This window comes from Micromys minutus, assembly GCF_963924665.1.
Source record: "Micromys minutus genome assembly, chromosome: 4".
Lineage (NCBI taxonomy): Eukaryota > Metazoa > Chordata > Mammalia > Rodentia > Muridae > Micromys > Micromys minutus.
In genome coordinates, this window is record NC_137973.1 from 67,240,201 (window position 1) to 67,257,753 (window position 17,553).

The following is a 17,553-nucleotide window of genomic DNA, read 5'->3' on the forward strand; positions in this document are numbered from 1 at the left end:
AGGTTTCCCACGCCTGCTCCCCCCGTGACTGTAAGACTTCTTTCCCTCTATCAGCTCCGAAAGACTTGGCTGTTCTCCCATCAGCGTAAGCAGGTGTGCAGTTCCCCTCATGCGTGTCAGGCCTGCCATGTACACAGAAAAGCAGTGACCAGGGCCTCCAGGTGGAATCCCTCTGTCACACAGACTATAGTGCCAATATTCTCTTATGCAAGTAATTGCAATCGGGTTTTAAGTCAGAGTTCATTTTCTTTAATATCCTAGTAAGGAGAGTCCAGTAGGTGTTTCTCCCCTTTGCAATATTTTTATAGTTTATATGTATTGTGGGTAAAGTTTTTCCTAATGCTTATATAATTTGATGCCTGTTTTTCACACAGGAAATTCTCAAAGATTTTTCAGGAAATAACTTCCTCACTATAAAAACTGAAGTCCAACAAGTACTGAGTAATAGGAAAGAGATAACTGAGTTTTTGGGAAAATGGCTAAATACTCTTTTTGATACAGAAAATCTTAAAAGTAGCATCCAAAAAGAAAACAAAAGCATTGGTCTAGTGAATAATTTCTATCATAGCAAAATAACTGTGAGTATCACCGTTCACCCTCTTTGATTCTTTGCTTTTATTTTTCTACTCATTACTAAAGGGTTAGACTGGCTTATATTTTCTATAATTTGTATGTAGGTGCTCTGTGAAATTTTTCGTTGTCCGAACTTTATTTTTTTATTGTATCATGCTTCTTCAAGATAATTAACAGTCGTTACTAGGGAAGGCAGCAGGCTGCTTGCTGTTTCCCACTTGGAAAGGCTTTGGGTTTGCTCGTTGTCATCTCCCTGCTCTTCTCTCTTCTCACTGCCTGTGAGGACTGAGCCATTGCCCCAGTGGCTTCGTCTGTTCCAGGGCTCTCTGGGCAGCAGCTGGGAGAGCGCCATAAACTCTCCCGGCTTCAGGGGACCTATGTGTACTTACCTTAGTAGCTTCCCTGCCACAAGCTCTAATCCTAGACTGCACATTCCAAATGAGCGTACTGGTACTTTGTTTTTAGCATGTATGTGGTTTTTTTTTTTTTTTTTTTTTTTTTTTTTTTTGGTTAGGTTTATGGAAAAAATTAACGCAGTAGTACAGAGAATTCTCATATAATCTATTCCTACAGATAATCTTTCCTATTACCAAGATCCTGCACAAAAAACACCACACCTAACAGTCGTTGAATTTCTAGCTCACACTTGGTGTTGAAGATCCTGTCAGCTCTCTAAACTATTATGACATAGCCTGTCACAGTGTCAGCCAACCTTCTGTGTAAGAGAGAATGGTGATTTTGACTGTTATTATCTACACAGGAATAGATTTATAGCCTAATTAGTATAAATCAGTAAATGGGGCAAGAGAAATGGCTCAGCTCTAAGAGCACTACCTATTCTTCCAGAGGATCTGGGTTCAATTCCCAGCACCCACATGGTGGCTCCCTGATATCTGTCATCACCCCAGCTCCATGAGCTCTGACAGCCTGTTCTAGATTCCAAAGGCACCAGACACAATGTGTGCACGGACAGAGCTGCAGGCAAAACACCCAAACACATGAGACAAAGGGTCTGAAATCAGTAGATTATTCCTCTGTGAGCTGAGGTTTGGAATGAAATGGAAAAATAGAGAGTTGTTAGGTTTACTGTGTGTGCTCGCCTATTGATGACTTTAGCCTACAGCTCTTCTTTCCTTTTCCTGTGTTCCTATAAACCTAATGAAATGATCTTACAGATCACTATAGATCTTCCCATCCCTTATTCCTTTATTCCTGTCATTCTTAACATCTAACATTGAAAGAAAAGTATTGAAACATATTGAAAGTGCATACTTTGTCTGGAGCACTGTTCTAAGATGTTCCAAATAATGAATTTCATCATGCACACTTTCCTAGAATTCTAGTTTTTTCTTAAAGTCATTTTAAGACGTGGATTATTTTAAAGCTGCAGTCGTCTCTCACTGTTTATAGGCCATGATAAATGAATCGACAGAGTTTGAGGAAAAAAGTGCTGCCAGATGCAAAGAACTGGAACATTACCTGACATTACTAAAGGAAACAACCGAGCAGCTGTCCAAAGACTTGCAGACGCTGACTGTCTCCCAGTCTGCTGTGCGCTTTCTTCCTGCGCACCTTCCCACACAGGGCAGTGAGGATCCTCGTGTGGCACTGGGAGCGGAACAACTAACCTCCAAGGTATGAAACTTCTGGTGTTGAGAGCAAATGCACAGCACCAGAACACTCACAAAGTGAGCGCGCTGTTGTCTGTGTGTATGTGAGTTGCGTCTTCACAGGAGCTGGAAGGGCTGCCCAGTGGTCAGCCCTGACTCCAGCCATTTTAGACCCAACAGTTCACAGTGACCTTTAATTTGAAGAGTCCTACTTGAGGCTTATCCTACATGGGATTTCTTAAGATTAACAAACCTGAGAACATCACAGGGTGTGTGGTCAGCATGACCCTGCTCTGAGTCAATTATTTTTCTGTGTCAGTGACGGGCAGACATGTTACAGCAACAATATGAAATAGCTGTTGCCTTGGAACACAATGCCTACAGCTTTGATGGTGGGGTAGGCCTCAACAGAAACAGGGTTTTTCTGTGTAGCCTTGGCTGTTCGGGAACTTTGTAAACCAGGCTGGCCTCAAACTCAAGAGATCCACTTTCCAAAGGCATGTGTTACCATCACTCAACTAAGTGGTTAATTTTATTATACCAGAAAAATAGTATTTCAAAATAGAATAAGCAACACATTTTGTCAAGTCAGTTTAGACTGCCTTGGGCGTCAGGGGTACGGCAGGCATCCAGATTAGACTTGACGATGCACCAGGATATGGTATTGCTTGCCTTCCTGAAGAGGTGCATAAACTCTTCATCGTTTGACTTCTTAAAACTGTTTCTATGAATCATATTTTTAAACTTGTAGTATATAAGAAATACTTATTTCAAAATTTATTCCCCAAGGATATTAATGTTATCCTCTGAATACAGTTATTAATAACATTTTTAACTAAAAATGAAATCATGTAATTTGGATAAAATCATGGTAATTTTCTTCTTGTAATATTACAAAGTGTTCAAGTCAGATAGCAGTGAACTTGCTTAAAATCTGAATACTAGACCTTTATAGCTGTCCTATGCAAATGTTTTTTCAGAGGTTAATGACTACAAAAACTAAAGCAACATGCTTGAACCTTAGCATAAAGTAAAAACATGTGAAAAGAATGAATTATATTAAAAAACAAATGTAAAATAAAATAATGTCTCAGGTCACAACTGAAATGAAGCTGCCAATATTTTTCCATGTTTGTCAGTTCTTTATTTCTCTCTCTCTCTCTCTCTCTCTCTCTCTCTCTCTCTCTCTCTCTCTCTCTCTCTCTCTCTCTCTCTCTCTCTCTCTCGATGCTTGTTATTTTTAAATGTGTGTGTGTGTGAATGAGTGATGAATTCATGTGCCTGAGATGCTCAGAGGCATTGAACTGGAGCAAGAGTTACAGGAGGTTGTGAGCTACCTGATGTGATCTGGGAAGCAAACTTGAGTGTTTTCTAAGAGCAGACGTGTTCTTACCTGGTGAGCCATCTGTCAACCCCATCCATTATTAATGTCTGAGTCTAATATGATTCAAATCAAAAGCAGAAGGAACTAGGTTTGTTGTATGAAAATGGTTAACAGGTTATACCTAATCTGCAGGGGCTAAAAAAGTCTTATTAACTAGGAATATTTATTTCAGTCTTTTTGATTCGTTAATAACACTGAACACCTGGTGGATAGCAGGTTTTTATAAGCATCCCTCTGACCACAGGTGACACATTGGCTGTGCCCAATTCTTCCTGTCACTCATTTCTAAATCAGCTTTTCTAGTTTTGATTTTCCTGAGGCAAGAATTACTAAGACAATGTTTTATGTATCATAGTATCTTTGTATCATTGCAAAGACTACCTGCATAGTTTCTACACTTTCAGCATATCTCGAAAGTTTCATGTTGGTTTATATGAACTTTTAGAACCGTATGTAGACAAACAGATCAGTGGGACTAACAGATAGTGTAGAGACATTCAAAGGCAGCCCTGGGATCTTTTAAAAGGACAAGGGTACCTCAGTGGAGAGAGGACAATACATCAAATATTGATGCCGGAAGCCTAGACACCCACCAGTGTTTGATAAGGCAGGAGTCACAGTGCACAAGTCTGTAGGCTGAGGTGGGAGGTGGTGCTTTCTCTAGCCTAGGACCTGTCTGGCCCACATAGCAAGAGCCCATCCTAAGAGACGTAAATGTAAGACTGAATAAAGAAGACAACAGAGAAGAAAATGTATGCCCCCTTTGGTAGGCAATGGCTTTTTCCATACAAACCAAAAGAGCAGCCATAGAATTAAACATAGACACTTAGACTCTTACTGCTCAATTCTGCCCTTCAGAGACTCTGGACGGAAGAATATGGTAAACAAACACACACAGGGAGAAGTTATATAAAATATCTTTATCTGATAAAACCCTGAAATAGAAGATACACAAAAAGAACTCCTAAAATGTCACAGGAAGGATTTTAAGCAATGTGATGTGAAATGGGAAGGTTGGGATGAACTCCGCATTCAAACAAGATACATGGATACACTCTGACATATCTGTCCACTCTTCCGGTAATGATGGCACTGAGGGCGTAGCACAGTTGGTTAGTGTGCTTGCCTACCATGCTGGAAGCCCTGGTTTCTTTAGCATTCCTAGGCTTGATAGCACGGGCCCGTAATCCCAGCACATGGGAGATGAGGCAGGGTCAGGAGCAGCCTGAGTTAGTAAACTGTCTGTGACAAACCCATACCCAGCATCGCACTGAATGAAAGGTAAAAAGCTCAAGTCATTTCCACTAAGATCACAAACAAGGGCCTTCTCTCTCCACTCCAATTTATTATAGCCCTTGAAATAGGAGTTAAGCAATAAGACAGGAGAAGGAAGTAAAAGGGACACAGGAAGAAATGAAGTCCAAGGGTTCCATTTTGCTGAAGATGGTTCTATATACAAAACACCCCAAGGACTCCACAGAAAACCTCAGAATGATGAACACCTTCAGCAAAGTAGAAGTTCGCAAAATTAACACAATGGGCTTCCTTCATCTATGACCCCATTCACAGTAGCCACCCACAGATAAACCAGGATAAAGCTCATCAAGAATATGAAAGATCCTGTCTTCAATAACTGGGATGTAAGGGGAGACCTAGCAAGTCATGAAAAGACTCAGGGGCCCCTTAAAGGTGTATTTCTAAGTAAAGGTTCTCTACCTTCTAGAAAAAGTGGCACTTTGTAGAAAACGAAAGTGGGCAAACAGTAAAAAGATTGAACATATGCCAGGAAGGGAAAAGCAAAGAAAGATGAATAAGTAGAACTTGGGAAATCTAAAGAAACCCTAATATAAACTCTGGGCCTTAGTTCATAGTAGTCAATTAAGAATATCACTGTCAGGACAGGACAGGCCGGCAGACTTTTCTGTGAGGACAGCCACATTGCTCTGAACAAAGTTTTATGGCAGCCAGGGCTACACAGTGAGACCCCATCTCAAAACTGAACAAGCACCAGGATCGCTTCACTGTTGCACTAGTGCACAGTGCTTAATCATAAGTCAAAAGGAAGGCAGCATGGTTAGTGTGAGTGTTTTCTATAAACCTAAGTAAAACTCTAAAATACTGGAGCTGCACAATGTCTCAATGGGTAAGGATGCTTGCCACAAAGCCTGCGTTTGATCCCCAGAGTCCACATGGTGGAAGGAGAGAGCCGACTTTACAAGTTGTCCTCTGGTCTAGAACTTGTGTCTGCTCCACAGCCACACCGTTTCTCTCATTTCCTTGTTCACTCATTCCATTTTCTCCTTTCCTTTTTTATGTGTATGAATGTTTTTGCCTGCATGTATGTCTGTGTATCGTGTGATTGCCCAGAGCTGGAGTTAAAGTATATCACGTTTTCAGTGAGAAGGAGTGTTTTCTTAAAGATGTTTCTTACATCTAGCTTTGAATAGACTTGATATCTAATGTTGGGATGTTACTCAATTTAAGTTAATGCCTTTATTATCCTTCCCATCTCGGGTTGTAGGCAGCTTTCAGACATTCCTGCATGATGACCAACAGAACTGGAAACACTGAAACTAATTGTTTTTCTTACTTTTTTTTTTCTATGAAAGGACAAACTTGCTCCAGGAGCTGTGCCCTATAAAGAAGAAATTGAGGATCTCAAAATGCAGCTTGTAAAGACCAACCTAGAGAAGAAGGCAAAGGCCAAGGAATTTGAAAAGGAGTATGCCTGACTTTACTTTCCTTGAGCATGGTTTTGATCACATAACGAACGTTCCTTTACAGACCACACACACATCTTTGCAGTAGTTTGCTTTTCAGAAAGTGACTTATTAAAAGGTTTGAAGGCTAAGCCATCTGTAGCTGTAGCCTAGGTCCTGTAGGTGCTTGCCAGCATGAACCAGGCCTGCTTTCCATCCCCACTGGTGAGAGCATGCGCACAACTGAAGGGCACACTCGCCCTTCAGAGCGACTGTCCAGCTTTTCTTTGAGTGCGTGGGGGCGTGTGACAGGGACTCCTCTTGTTCTTTAATTCACTCGCTCCTCCTGTTGTGTTTCTGTGGAGATGGTTTTCTTTTGGCCCTTGGGATCCCTCGGCTTAAGCGTTTCTTATTCACTCAGCTGTGTGTCCTGTTACGAGTTAGCCCATACCAAAGTTGTCTGCACAGAGCCTGTGAGATGAGCATTGGGCAGTCAGAGGAACTACACTCAAGTCTGCCCATCACCATAAACAGATCTTATCCAGTTCTGGCCTTTGAATAAAAGGGAGGCTTATGTAAGAGAATGTCCCACAGTGTAACCTGCTCCATAGAATTTTGTCCTCGTCAGGAATGTCATCTAACTCTGCCTGGAAAATAGAAAGTAGAAAAAAAGAAAATATAAGATATAATCAGCATTTATTTTCAGATTTTTTGGTTTTTTGAGACAGGGTTTTCCTGGGTAGAAAGAGCTTTGTAGACCAGGTTGGCTTTGAGCTCAGAGGTCTGCCTGTATCATGGGACTAAAGGTGTCACAACAACTGGCACCATTTTCACAGTTTAGAATCTGAGGCAGCATTATCATTATGGCTAACTAATGCTTGGTCAGCTGAGTGACAATTTGTGAAGCATCTTTCTCCCGGGAAGCACTCAGATCTGAGCTTTGACTCTTTGCCATAAGTCAGAGCTGCATTAAGGATTTGCTCTCCTGGCAATATAGAAGTTAAGTGTTCGGTTTGGTCTTTTATTTTTGTTTTGTTTCTTTTCCTTCTCTGGTGCTTTTCTGTTTGTTACCCTGTGATAACAGTTTATAGTGTCTCCAAAAATAATTTTGTTCAGGTATAAGTAACATAACCTATTACGTTTCCAGAAGTTTTAAATGAAATAGTCTCTCAAGACTAAAGCTAGACTGTTCTACAACTAAAGGGAAAACTTGCACTTGGGTGCAGGCATGAGAGCCAAGCTGTATTCCAGGGGCATGGGTGTTACGTCAGCATGGCATCAAACTAGAATCTTCTACATCACTTCTAGTTAGCCTTCCACGTAAAATCACGCGAACATTTACATGGTTTTATTGTTTTGTTTTTGTTAGACTTCTTTCTATAAAAGCCACTGTTGAACATAAAGAAGAAGTGATACGGCTACTGAGAGAAAACCTTAGAAGATATCAGCAGGCCCAGGATACTTCTAGTAAGTGGGAGTGTGCTCGGTGGGATGGTGGTGGTGGTGGTGATGATGATGATGGTGGTGGTAATGATGATGGTGGTGGTGATGATGATGGTGGTGGTGATGGTGATTTATACAGTGCATCCCAATTGCAGTTTCCCTCCCTCCACTCTAATTCACTACCACCATAACCACTAACCCTTCTCCCCCAAATCTTTATTTTCCTTTAGAAAAGAGCAGGCCTCCCAGGATATCAACCAAATGCACCAAAACAAGAAGCAGTAAGACTAGGCCCAAACCCTCAGCAAGGCTAGATGAGGCAAGCCAGTAGGAGGAAGAAAGGTCTGGCTGGTGTGGCGTGGAATATCAGAGTAGTTTTAATTTGCATTTCCCTGATAGCTAAGAGTTTGAATATTTCTTTAAAGTCGGTGGTTCTCAACCTGTGGGTCATGACCCAACAAAGAGTCACATCAAATAGACTGTATATCTGATGTTTACATTATGATTCATAACAGTAGCAAAGTAACAATTTGAGGTAGTGTGAGCCGCTCTTACAGGGAGCAGCAGTAAGAGGGCTGAGAGCCACTGCTTCAAGTGTTCCTTGGTCTTTGTGTTTCGTACTTTTGAGAACTCTGTTTACTGTGTCCCCTTCTTCCTTCTGAGTTTACTCATCTCTGTTGATTGTTGTGTCCCTGTGACTTTGCTGAAAGTGTTAGTCATCTGTAGAAGTTTTCTAGTGAACTTTAAGGTCTTTTATGTATAAAATCATGTCATTCGCAAATAAGGATATTTTCACTTTTTCCTTGCCTACTTGTATCCCCTTGAGCTCCTTCCGTTGTCTTATTTTCCCTCTAAGACTTGCACCGTTATATTACAAGGACGATGAGCATCCTTGTGTTCCTGGTTTCAGTAATAATACCCGGGGTTTTCTCTACTATGACTGAGGGCTTGCTGTAGACTCTTTATTATACTGGATGTAACCCTCCTATCCTAGTCTTTATCATCAGTAAAGGGTGGATTTTGTCAAGGCCCTTTTCTGTATTTAGTGAGATGGCCATCTCTAATCCACCAGCATACGGGGACAGTTATGGTTTTCAGAGATGCCTGAACTGTATTGTACCTGAATGCTAAAAATGTACATCACTAATCTCCTTACATAGATTCTGTGTCTTCGGTGAACTGCTGGTGGCCTAATGGGTTATTGAAATACATGACAGCTCCACTTTGTATAGTTTTGTCTATAACGCTGACATGTTTTAATCTCATTTGAAGGTATATTTAGTTAACACGTATATGTTGAGCGCTTGCAGTAGTGTACTGAGTGACTTGGACAGTCTGCATGACCTGAAGTAAGGTAGCAGCTGACAAGTCCCACAGTGGTCAGAGCATAGATCACAGGAAGTGGCTCTGAGTATCAAAGGCCACCGCTGCTGCAATTAGGGCAGAAAGTGCAGCTGTTGGTGGGAGACTGTGGGGAAGAAGGAGAAAATCACAAGAGACTTCCAGGAAATGGTTTCATGGTGGCCTGTTAGTTTTAATATTTCTATTATTTTGAACATCAGAGCTAATTAAGATTATCTGCCTGGCTGGACATGGCAGCATACGCCTATAACCTAGCACTCCAGAGTCAGCCTGGGCAACACAGAAGACACCCTGTTGTTTCTCTTTGCTTAAGAAAGAAATATTCCCAGCTGTGCATGTTTGCCTCCTGCAGTGATATCAGAACAAGACTCTCAGCCTCTGAGCAAGCCTCTAACGTGTGGGGGTGGCAGCGGCATTGTGCAGAGCACCAGAGCTCTTATTTTGAAAAGTGAATATAAAAGGATGGAAAGTGAGATTTCTAAGTTAAAGCAGCAAAATGAGCAGCTAAGAAAGCAGAAGAATCAACTATTAAGGTGAGTGAGCTCATGGCACCATGGAAGAAAATGACACATCAGCAAAGAGCTAGCATTGCAGTCCACAGCAGAACGGCAGGAATGCTGGCCTTGGCAAGACCCAAGTTTCATTCCCAGCACTGCAGAAATGAGTAGATGAATAAAATATCCAAGGTCAAATAATCTTTTACATAGAGAAACATTAAGCAAAAACAAAGGGCAAACATTGTAGTATATAGTTGTAGTCCCAGAACACAGGAGCAAGGAGGAAAGTCAGGAAGTCGAGGCCATCAGAACTCTACTGAGACCCTGTGCCCCCAAAGCAGGGTATGGGTAACGTAAGAAATTACACTTGAAAGAGGAGTCTGATCACGTGTAGAGAGATTCAGAGAGTGAAGAAAAATTAGGAAAGATGGAAATATGCCTCTGTAAAGGTTTAATAGACATTCTATAAATCTGATTTATCCAATTACTACAGCAGTACATAAACTACTCTGAATTTTGTGGATTCATTAAATATGATGTCCAACTTTGAATTTATTCTTTTTTTTTTCAAAACTTCATAATCAAACATTTAATTTAGCTCCTTTTCTGAAACATGGAAGTAGTTCAAACAGAAAGTATTAAGGTGAAATTAAAATACAAATGTGAGAAAATGGTAAATTTCATGTTACAGACTTCAGCGAGCTAGGGTGCTTTAACTTTTCCCCGTGCCCACACTGAAGAATTGAATTGTCTCATCTTTGTTTCTGCTTCCATTCAAGTGATAACTCTCAGCTCTCCAAGGAGGTTAAAACGTGGGAAGAAAGAACTCTTAAAAGAGACAGTTACAGAGAAGCAGCTTGTGAGGATTCTCCGAAGTCTCCTAAAGTGACTGGGAAAGATTCTAAAAGGAGACAGAACACAACTTCGCAGTGCAGGGAACGAAATGTCCAGGATCCTGTGCCAAAAGATTCCCCAAAATCTTGGTTTTTCGATAACCGGTCAAAGTCTCTACCAGCACCTCACCCGGTCCGCTATTTTGATAACTCCAGTTTAGGGCTGTGCCCAGGTAGGTAACTGCCCAGGTTGCTGGGTGACACTGGGAATAAGAGATGGAATCCACATGTGTTTGGTTCATCTGCTGAGCTGTGAGTCAGCTGCTGCCTCTCAGAAGCTCAGCTGTCAGAATTTATGTTCCAGTTGTCAGGGTTTCTTGCTGGTGCACCCGACTTGAGTTCAGCATGTTACCCTGCCACTGTGGGGCGTCTCAGTCCTCCACCTGCTGTCAGGGAAGGAGAAGCACATCTGACTTCACCCACTCAAGTCTGCACTCCGGCTCAAAGCTTTTCCCAGACAGCTGTGTGTTCTGTGACATACATATTTCTGAAGTCCTTCTTTATCTGTAAGAGTCATTCCAGGAGCTCCAGGGAACTTAAATTCTGCAGAGCACAGAGTCCTGTGTACTATTTTCTTTGTGTGCATACAGATCATAGTAAGATGTCCTCTTTTCACTTAAAGGAAGTGAATGGCCTGCACTGCTTGTTCAGACTGCCAGCATCACTAGTAGTACTTGTGAGTTACTAAGTAAATTAGAGTTCCTTGGATACAAGCTCTACCCCAGGATTGCAGCCACATACTACACCATTCTACAGCTGATTACCAAACAATATGGTACTTTTTTTAAACTAACTCAACTTGAGAGGTGCTGCGGCAGTTATGAGCACTTACTACTCTTGCAAGACCACAGTTACATTCCCAGCCCCACATGGCAGCTCACTACTGTGTAACTCCAATTCCAGGGGGTCTGCCGCCCTGTGAGGGCACCATGCATGAGTGCATATACAGGCAAACACTCATACATGTAAACAGGAGCATATGGCCCACCCTCTCCTTACCCGTTGGTGCTCAGTGTACATATGGTATGGAATGAGCATACTGCTGATTCCAGTCGCTGTTGCTGCATGTGTGTTTCCAGGGCTGACCACTTGAAGCTTCAGAAAGCTCATCCCTGTAGAAGATTAACTCTCCCTCTCAGCCGTTATTAATTGCGTATAGCTTCATCCAGAGATGAGGTGCTTGAGATTTCTCCCGTCTAATTTGGGATGTTACTGTTATTGTGATTGTTATAGAAGCCATGTTGAGATTTGATGGGTGTAGTGTTCCTATAATAGCCAGAAGTCACTCACAGCAGACTCCCTGGCCCTCTGGCTTAGTCTTTCTAGCCCTCTTCTGCCTGAACCTTAGGTGGAGGAGTTGTACTCTAGATGTGTCAACGGCGTTTGTGTACCCCACAGTCTGTTGTCTGCATTTTGACTAGTCGTGGCATTCTGTAATGGCCTCTGCAGTGCTGAGGGAAAACTGAGGAGTGAGAGCTGCCCTTCCTGTGGGTGCCGTGTTTAGAATAGTAAGGTGATACTGGTCTAAGAAAGTGGGTCTGTGGTCTCTCCAGCTGTGAACAGCTGTCTAGGCTTGCAGTGCAGGACGAGCTCTGTGGTAACAGCTGTCTCATTGGAGCTAAGACCTGCTACTAAACCGAGGTAGAAGTGCCGCTCTTCAGCCACTGAGGCTGTATTGCAGATACACAGCTAGGCAGGGCTACCAGATATCCCGCTCCCTTCCTCTCCCTAGCAGCTGCTAGTGCCATGAGAGCCGCTCCTCTGAAAGAGGCTAGCACACTTTGTTCCCCCAAAAATGCAACACAGGGAAGTCAGGCATAGTTCGTAGTTGATTGACATTAAACCTCAGATTAATTGCATGTGAGTTTCTGCAGAGCACATTTTCTAGCACCTTCTGACAGAATGGGGCCTAGAGTCCATGGGGAAATGGACTAGTGCTTTGGCAAACACATGAGCCAACCACCCCTCTTTCCTTGAACGTCTGCTGCAGCGTCTTCTGCTTCCTGATGCTTGCTCCCACATGTATTTGAATAGAATTGACTTGGCTTTATTTTCTTTCTCAGAGGACCCAGCTGAAGTAGAGAATATGGACCCTAAGGCAGACCTTTGTCAAGCCTCTTCAGGAAAAGATGAGTGTAAAATGCAGTAGACACCCCCGCAGAGCGCCCTTCGTGTGGTTTTCTCCGTGTGGTCACCCTGACAGTGATGATGCTGTCCAACTTCATTTCAGTCCAATCTTTATACAGTTAGAAGATGGAAGAACAAGATACAGATTGATTGCAGTTGTTTACAATGGTGGTGGCAGTTCCTTCTTGCACTTGTGACATTCCAAATGCTGAACTGTTAATTATTTATTGTTATATATTGCAAAGAGTAAGGGCCTTGAAGTTTTTAATCTTTCCATATGGACGTAACATGTATACATTTCATTAAAGTTCTCATATATAAGCCTTGTTATATGACAAAACTTCTCCTGGGCAGACTCAACACATGTCTTCTCACCCCAGATGGAGCCCATAACAGACCAAAGTACAAAGAACACCTGTGACCTTCCCAGCCACAGGTTTTGTTCTGGCGTATAGTGCCAGGCGTGAAAGGCTGTTGGTCTCACCCGTGAGAGACAAGCCACTATGGCTTAAGCAGGTCCATCCTGCTGCTGTGTTATTCTAGCACACGGGGTCCATGAGAATGTGATGACAGCTCACCAGCAACCCAGACACTGAAAGCCATCCAACTGAGCGGGTTCCAGTTCCCAGCTCAGTCCCAGCAGAAACATGCAGTGTCCCCAGAACATGGTCTAACAGACTAGTTTTGACATAACAAAGAAAGTGGCAGTAGCCTTTATGACTGGTAGGACCTAGAGGGCTTCCCTGGCCAACAGTTCAGAGAGCTCACTGGCCCCAGGCACTGAGAATTCACTCAGTAACCTTATGGCTCCTGGGATGTTGTTTTCCACCCATCGCCCATCAGAGACTGAGGGTTTTCCTCTCGATTAAGCCAGTTGCAGGAGGGTCACAGGGTAGATTGTACCTGGTAGTGTCTCTGGTGGCTTTCTGAATGTGAGACATACTCAGGTTAGCATTATGTCATCTGTATAACAAAACCTTGTTCAGGAGATGGCAACACACCCCCAAAGCATTCTCTGTAACAAATGGTACAAATGGAGTTACAAAGATGACTCGGTGAAGCACTCTGCAAGTCTGTGGTCATGTTATCAAGTGTCAGGTAAGAAGATACTGAGGTAAAACAATACAGCACGGACGCTCCATCCATTGATGAACTTAGACTGTTTGATCATGGGGTCTTCTGTGAACTACTCAGAATTTAAAGCACTGGTTCTCAGCCTTCCTAATGCTATGACCCTTCAATATAGTTCCCCGCATTGTGGGGCCCTCCAACCATAAAGCATTATGTTGCTGCTTCATAGCTGAGTTTGGCTGTCTGATGTGTGACCCCTAGGTTGAGAACAGTGCTAAAGCCTTCCAGAAGCCCCTTAGCCACAGTTGGCTTTTATCTGTTTTTACCTTAGGAACTCCACACACTGGGCACAGCTTGCCAGAGAGACCTCTTTACTACTTTCTCATCCCCTCTAGGTCTCTGCCTCCCTTTACAGATGCTTCCCGTGAGATCTAAGGTACTCGGGTCTGCCAAAGCCTACTTTACCAAGATCCTGCCACAAAGGGCTCAGCAAAGCTGCCGGCCGTGAGATCCCTGCTGGATCAACCCTTTCCTTAACTCCTGTGAGCACTGTGGCTCTGGGGTTCAAACACTGCTTCCCTCATTCCGAGTCCCTTCGCTAATGTCTGCTTCTCTATGGTCCTCTAGCCCCTGTGTGTAGTGACATCTGATGGGGATGACCAAGTGTTCTAATGGCTCTGCAAGCCAGTCCCATGAGGGATTGATTTCCCTCATACTGTTGGAGTTTATGCACCCTTCACCTTAAGGAGGAATAGTTACATTACACAGTATTTCTGCCTAATCTTAAAGGCTGCAAGTTTTCCAGTAAAACAGTGGTTCTCAGCATGAGGGTTGCGCCCCATTGGGGTACACATTGTATATTCTGCATATCAAATATTTACATCTTAGTTGGGGATCACCACCACCTGAGGAACTGTATTAAAGGGTTGCAACATTAGGAAGGTTAAGAAGCATTACAAACAAAGCTTTGACTGTTTTCAGAGAATCTCTATTCTGCGGTGGGCCTCACTCATCATGACACCCTGGACCACATGAAGATGAGCCTGCCATCCTGGAATTCCTCCCCAGCACTCCTAACCCCAATGGCTCAGCCATAGTTGTACATTTCCTTAGCCACAGCAGGAACCATGCGACCACGTTCGTAGCACAAAGACTATCAATGCACAGGCCCGTGAGTGCGGTGCGTGTGGCTCTGTCGGGCCTTGCCCTTCTCCAGAATTCCTCTGCCTTCTAACGTCAGCAGCCAAGGTCTGTTCCCTTTGGCTACTTCCTCCTAAGGCTGAAGGTCCTATACCAAGTTCCAGCTATGAAAGTATAGAACTTAAGGAATCAAAAAACCTTTGACTCACCTAGTTAACAAGCCTGAGTAAAAGTAAACACTTCATCCTAACACGAGGTGGTCTTGTACATTTGTAAGTTGCCATTTTCCTGTGTGCTGCCCTTGTCTCTTCTTTATCCAGTGGAAGTCCTCTGTCCTCCAGGTCAAACACCCCTCTTCCCTCCCTTGTTCTCCCTCATCCTGTCTTCTGTCTTTGTCCCTAATTCCTGCCCTCTGTCCCTCTGGGACAAATAAGTGCTGAGAATTTGGTCTTTGGGATGCTGAGCCAATACCTTTTCTTTCATATACCGTACAAGAAAGGGCAGTTGGAATTTTCTCCATGGATGCTCTCCATTCATGCTTCAGAGCCTCTCTAACCCTTGCTACCCATAGCCAGGACCAGGCACTTACTCCTCCCCTAACTCACCTTTAGCTCTGCTGTGAGTCTGGGTGCCAGTTATGTATTATAACAAAACTTCCTGGGGAGGGCGACACATGCTGTTAGGGTCCAAGGATTCGGGAATAACCCACCATGAAAGCCAAGCTCCAGCCAACAAAAGTATCTTTACTCAGAAACTGATACATCAGGAAGATGGCTGGGTTCCACATCAGCCTGGGGAGTGGAGGGCAACAAAACACCCAAATTAGGTGGGGTAGAGGAAGCTAATCAGGTGCATGCACGTCGAACATTTCCAACTGTCTTTCACACCTGGCATCTTAAGTGGGTTACTACCTGTCAAGTACCACAGATGGCTTCCCTGATGACTTGGCCTGGATCAAGAACCAATCAACCATCTTTAGCAGCTACTGGGTTTCATTCCTGACTGGGTGCTAACCAACAAAACAGGATACCTTAGTCCAATCGTTCATTTGCGGCACCTGGGGCCAGAACTTGTTTCTGGGAATTTAGCTGTTCCTTGAAATTCAGTCTAGTATGAGATGGAGATTATATACAAGATGGGGTCAGTGAGGCTAAAATGACTTCTTACATCTACTCACCCCAGATAGGAAGTCTATCACAACCCAACATACAGTTATCACCAAAGTACAGCACAGTAAACCGTGAGTTTGACTGGGATTACTTAAATTGATATAGGTGAGAAGTTCCTTACAGGGGCAGAGCTGGCTTGAAGGCAGCTGCATTCCCAAGGCTTACCCCACCCTCAGCACAGATGGCAGCTCAGGAAAGTTGGGAAGCTGGAGCACGCTGAATGATCGATCTACAGGTAACCCAGCAGGCAGGAAGGTTTCTCTTCCAAGTGACTGGTCTGAGCCTCTGCCAGTAGCTTGGCTAGGTTTTGCTTCTAGGCACCAGGTCTGGTCTTAGCTTTCAGTTTGTCCTTTCTGAGCCTTGTTTATAGCTTGTCTTGTCTTAGGGTTGTCTTTACCGATTAACTACTCTTGGGAGAGGGACTCGGCTTTTCTTGCTCATTCTGGCAGGATGCTTAGTGAATCTGCTCGGTTTCAATGACTTCCTGATGCTGTTCTGAATTGTTTACCTTCCTGTTTAAGGAGCTTCCTTCCTTGCAGTCTCAAAGGAAACTGTTACACAGCTCACATGTGTTAACAAAATGACAGGCTTTCTTTTGTGCCTTTAAACTGTAAATTTAGGGTTAGGGAAATGGCTCAGTGACTAGAGTGATTGTCACACAAACATGAGGACATCCTGATCCCCAGCACCTGCATAAAAAGCCAAGCATATGTCATGTTACTCAAGGATAACAAGCTCATATCTGGGGCTCACTCCTGCCAACCCAACCTACTCAGTGAGCTCACTGAAATACTGTGTGAAAAAGCAAGGTGGGTACCTGTCTTAGTCAGGGTTTACTGCTCTGAACAGACACCATGACCAAGGCAACTCTTATATAGACAACATTTAACTGGGGCTGGCTTACAGGTTCAGAGGTTTCAGTCTATTATCATCAAGGCAAGAGCAAGCTTTGTGGTCCTCCTACGTCCACTTGTGCTCAGTGACAGGCCATGTGTCATCATGCTGGGCTTTATAAGGTTCTAGAGACTGAAGCCCTGACCTGTGGCTTGCACTTGGGAAGGAAAAGAAAGCCCTCGAGTTTACACTGAGCAACACTGGAATCCAGTTGTTTTGTTTGTGTTGTTTTAAACCTAACACCAGCAGCAGCAAACAAACAAAACATGGACAAGCAATGGTCACAAGTTTCTGCCGAAGGTAGAGGAGGTAAGTCCACCAGCACCTGCCTTAAAGAGCCAGCTCCTTGTTCTGCTCTCTCCGACCTGTGTACAACCTACTGACTGACTGTTGACTGTGAAACCCACACCTCAGGCTGCTCAGAAAGAGGAGCAGGACCCAGAACCTGAGAGGTATCACTTTTCTCTTCAAGACAGAAGCCCTCAGAAAGTACAGCCTGTGTCTCTACCAGACTTGCATGGCAGGCCAGCCCTAGTGACAAAGGAGGCTAGCAACCTGATAGCTTTGTTTTGTAGCCTTCCCAGTGCCAGAGGCCTTGGTAAAGTGTGCCAAACATGTATTGAGCCCCTCAATTTATGCAGGACATTCACACATGACCCACATGATCTCTGTGTACACGGTCAGATTAACC

At 43.6% G+C, this 17,553-nt stretch overlaps 1 protein-coding gene across 1 annotated transcript in view; it reads left to right on the plus strand.

Annotated features, from left to right (window-relative positions):
* CENPE (centromere protein E) overlaps positions 1 to 12,610 on the plus strand; it is a gene marked incomplete at both ends in the record, with an annotated part of 54,141 nt that extends 41,531 nt beyond the window's left edge. Inside the window, 7 exon segments of the mRNA XM_080916039.1 lie at positions 375 to 578; positions 1,984 to 2,208; positions 6,177 to 6,289; positions 7,636 to 7,733; positions 9,424 to 9,604; positions 10,348 to 10,634; positions 12,525 to 12,610. Of these exon segments, the coding sequence (XP_080772165.1) occupies positions 375 to 578; positions 1,984 to 2,208; positions 6,177 to 6,289; positions 7,636 to 7,733; positions 9,424 to 9,604; positions 10,348 to 10,634; positions 12,525 to 12,610 (1,194 nt within the window).
* Between the last annotated feature and the right edge of the window lie 4,943 nt (positions 12,611 to 17,553).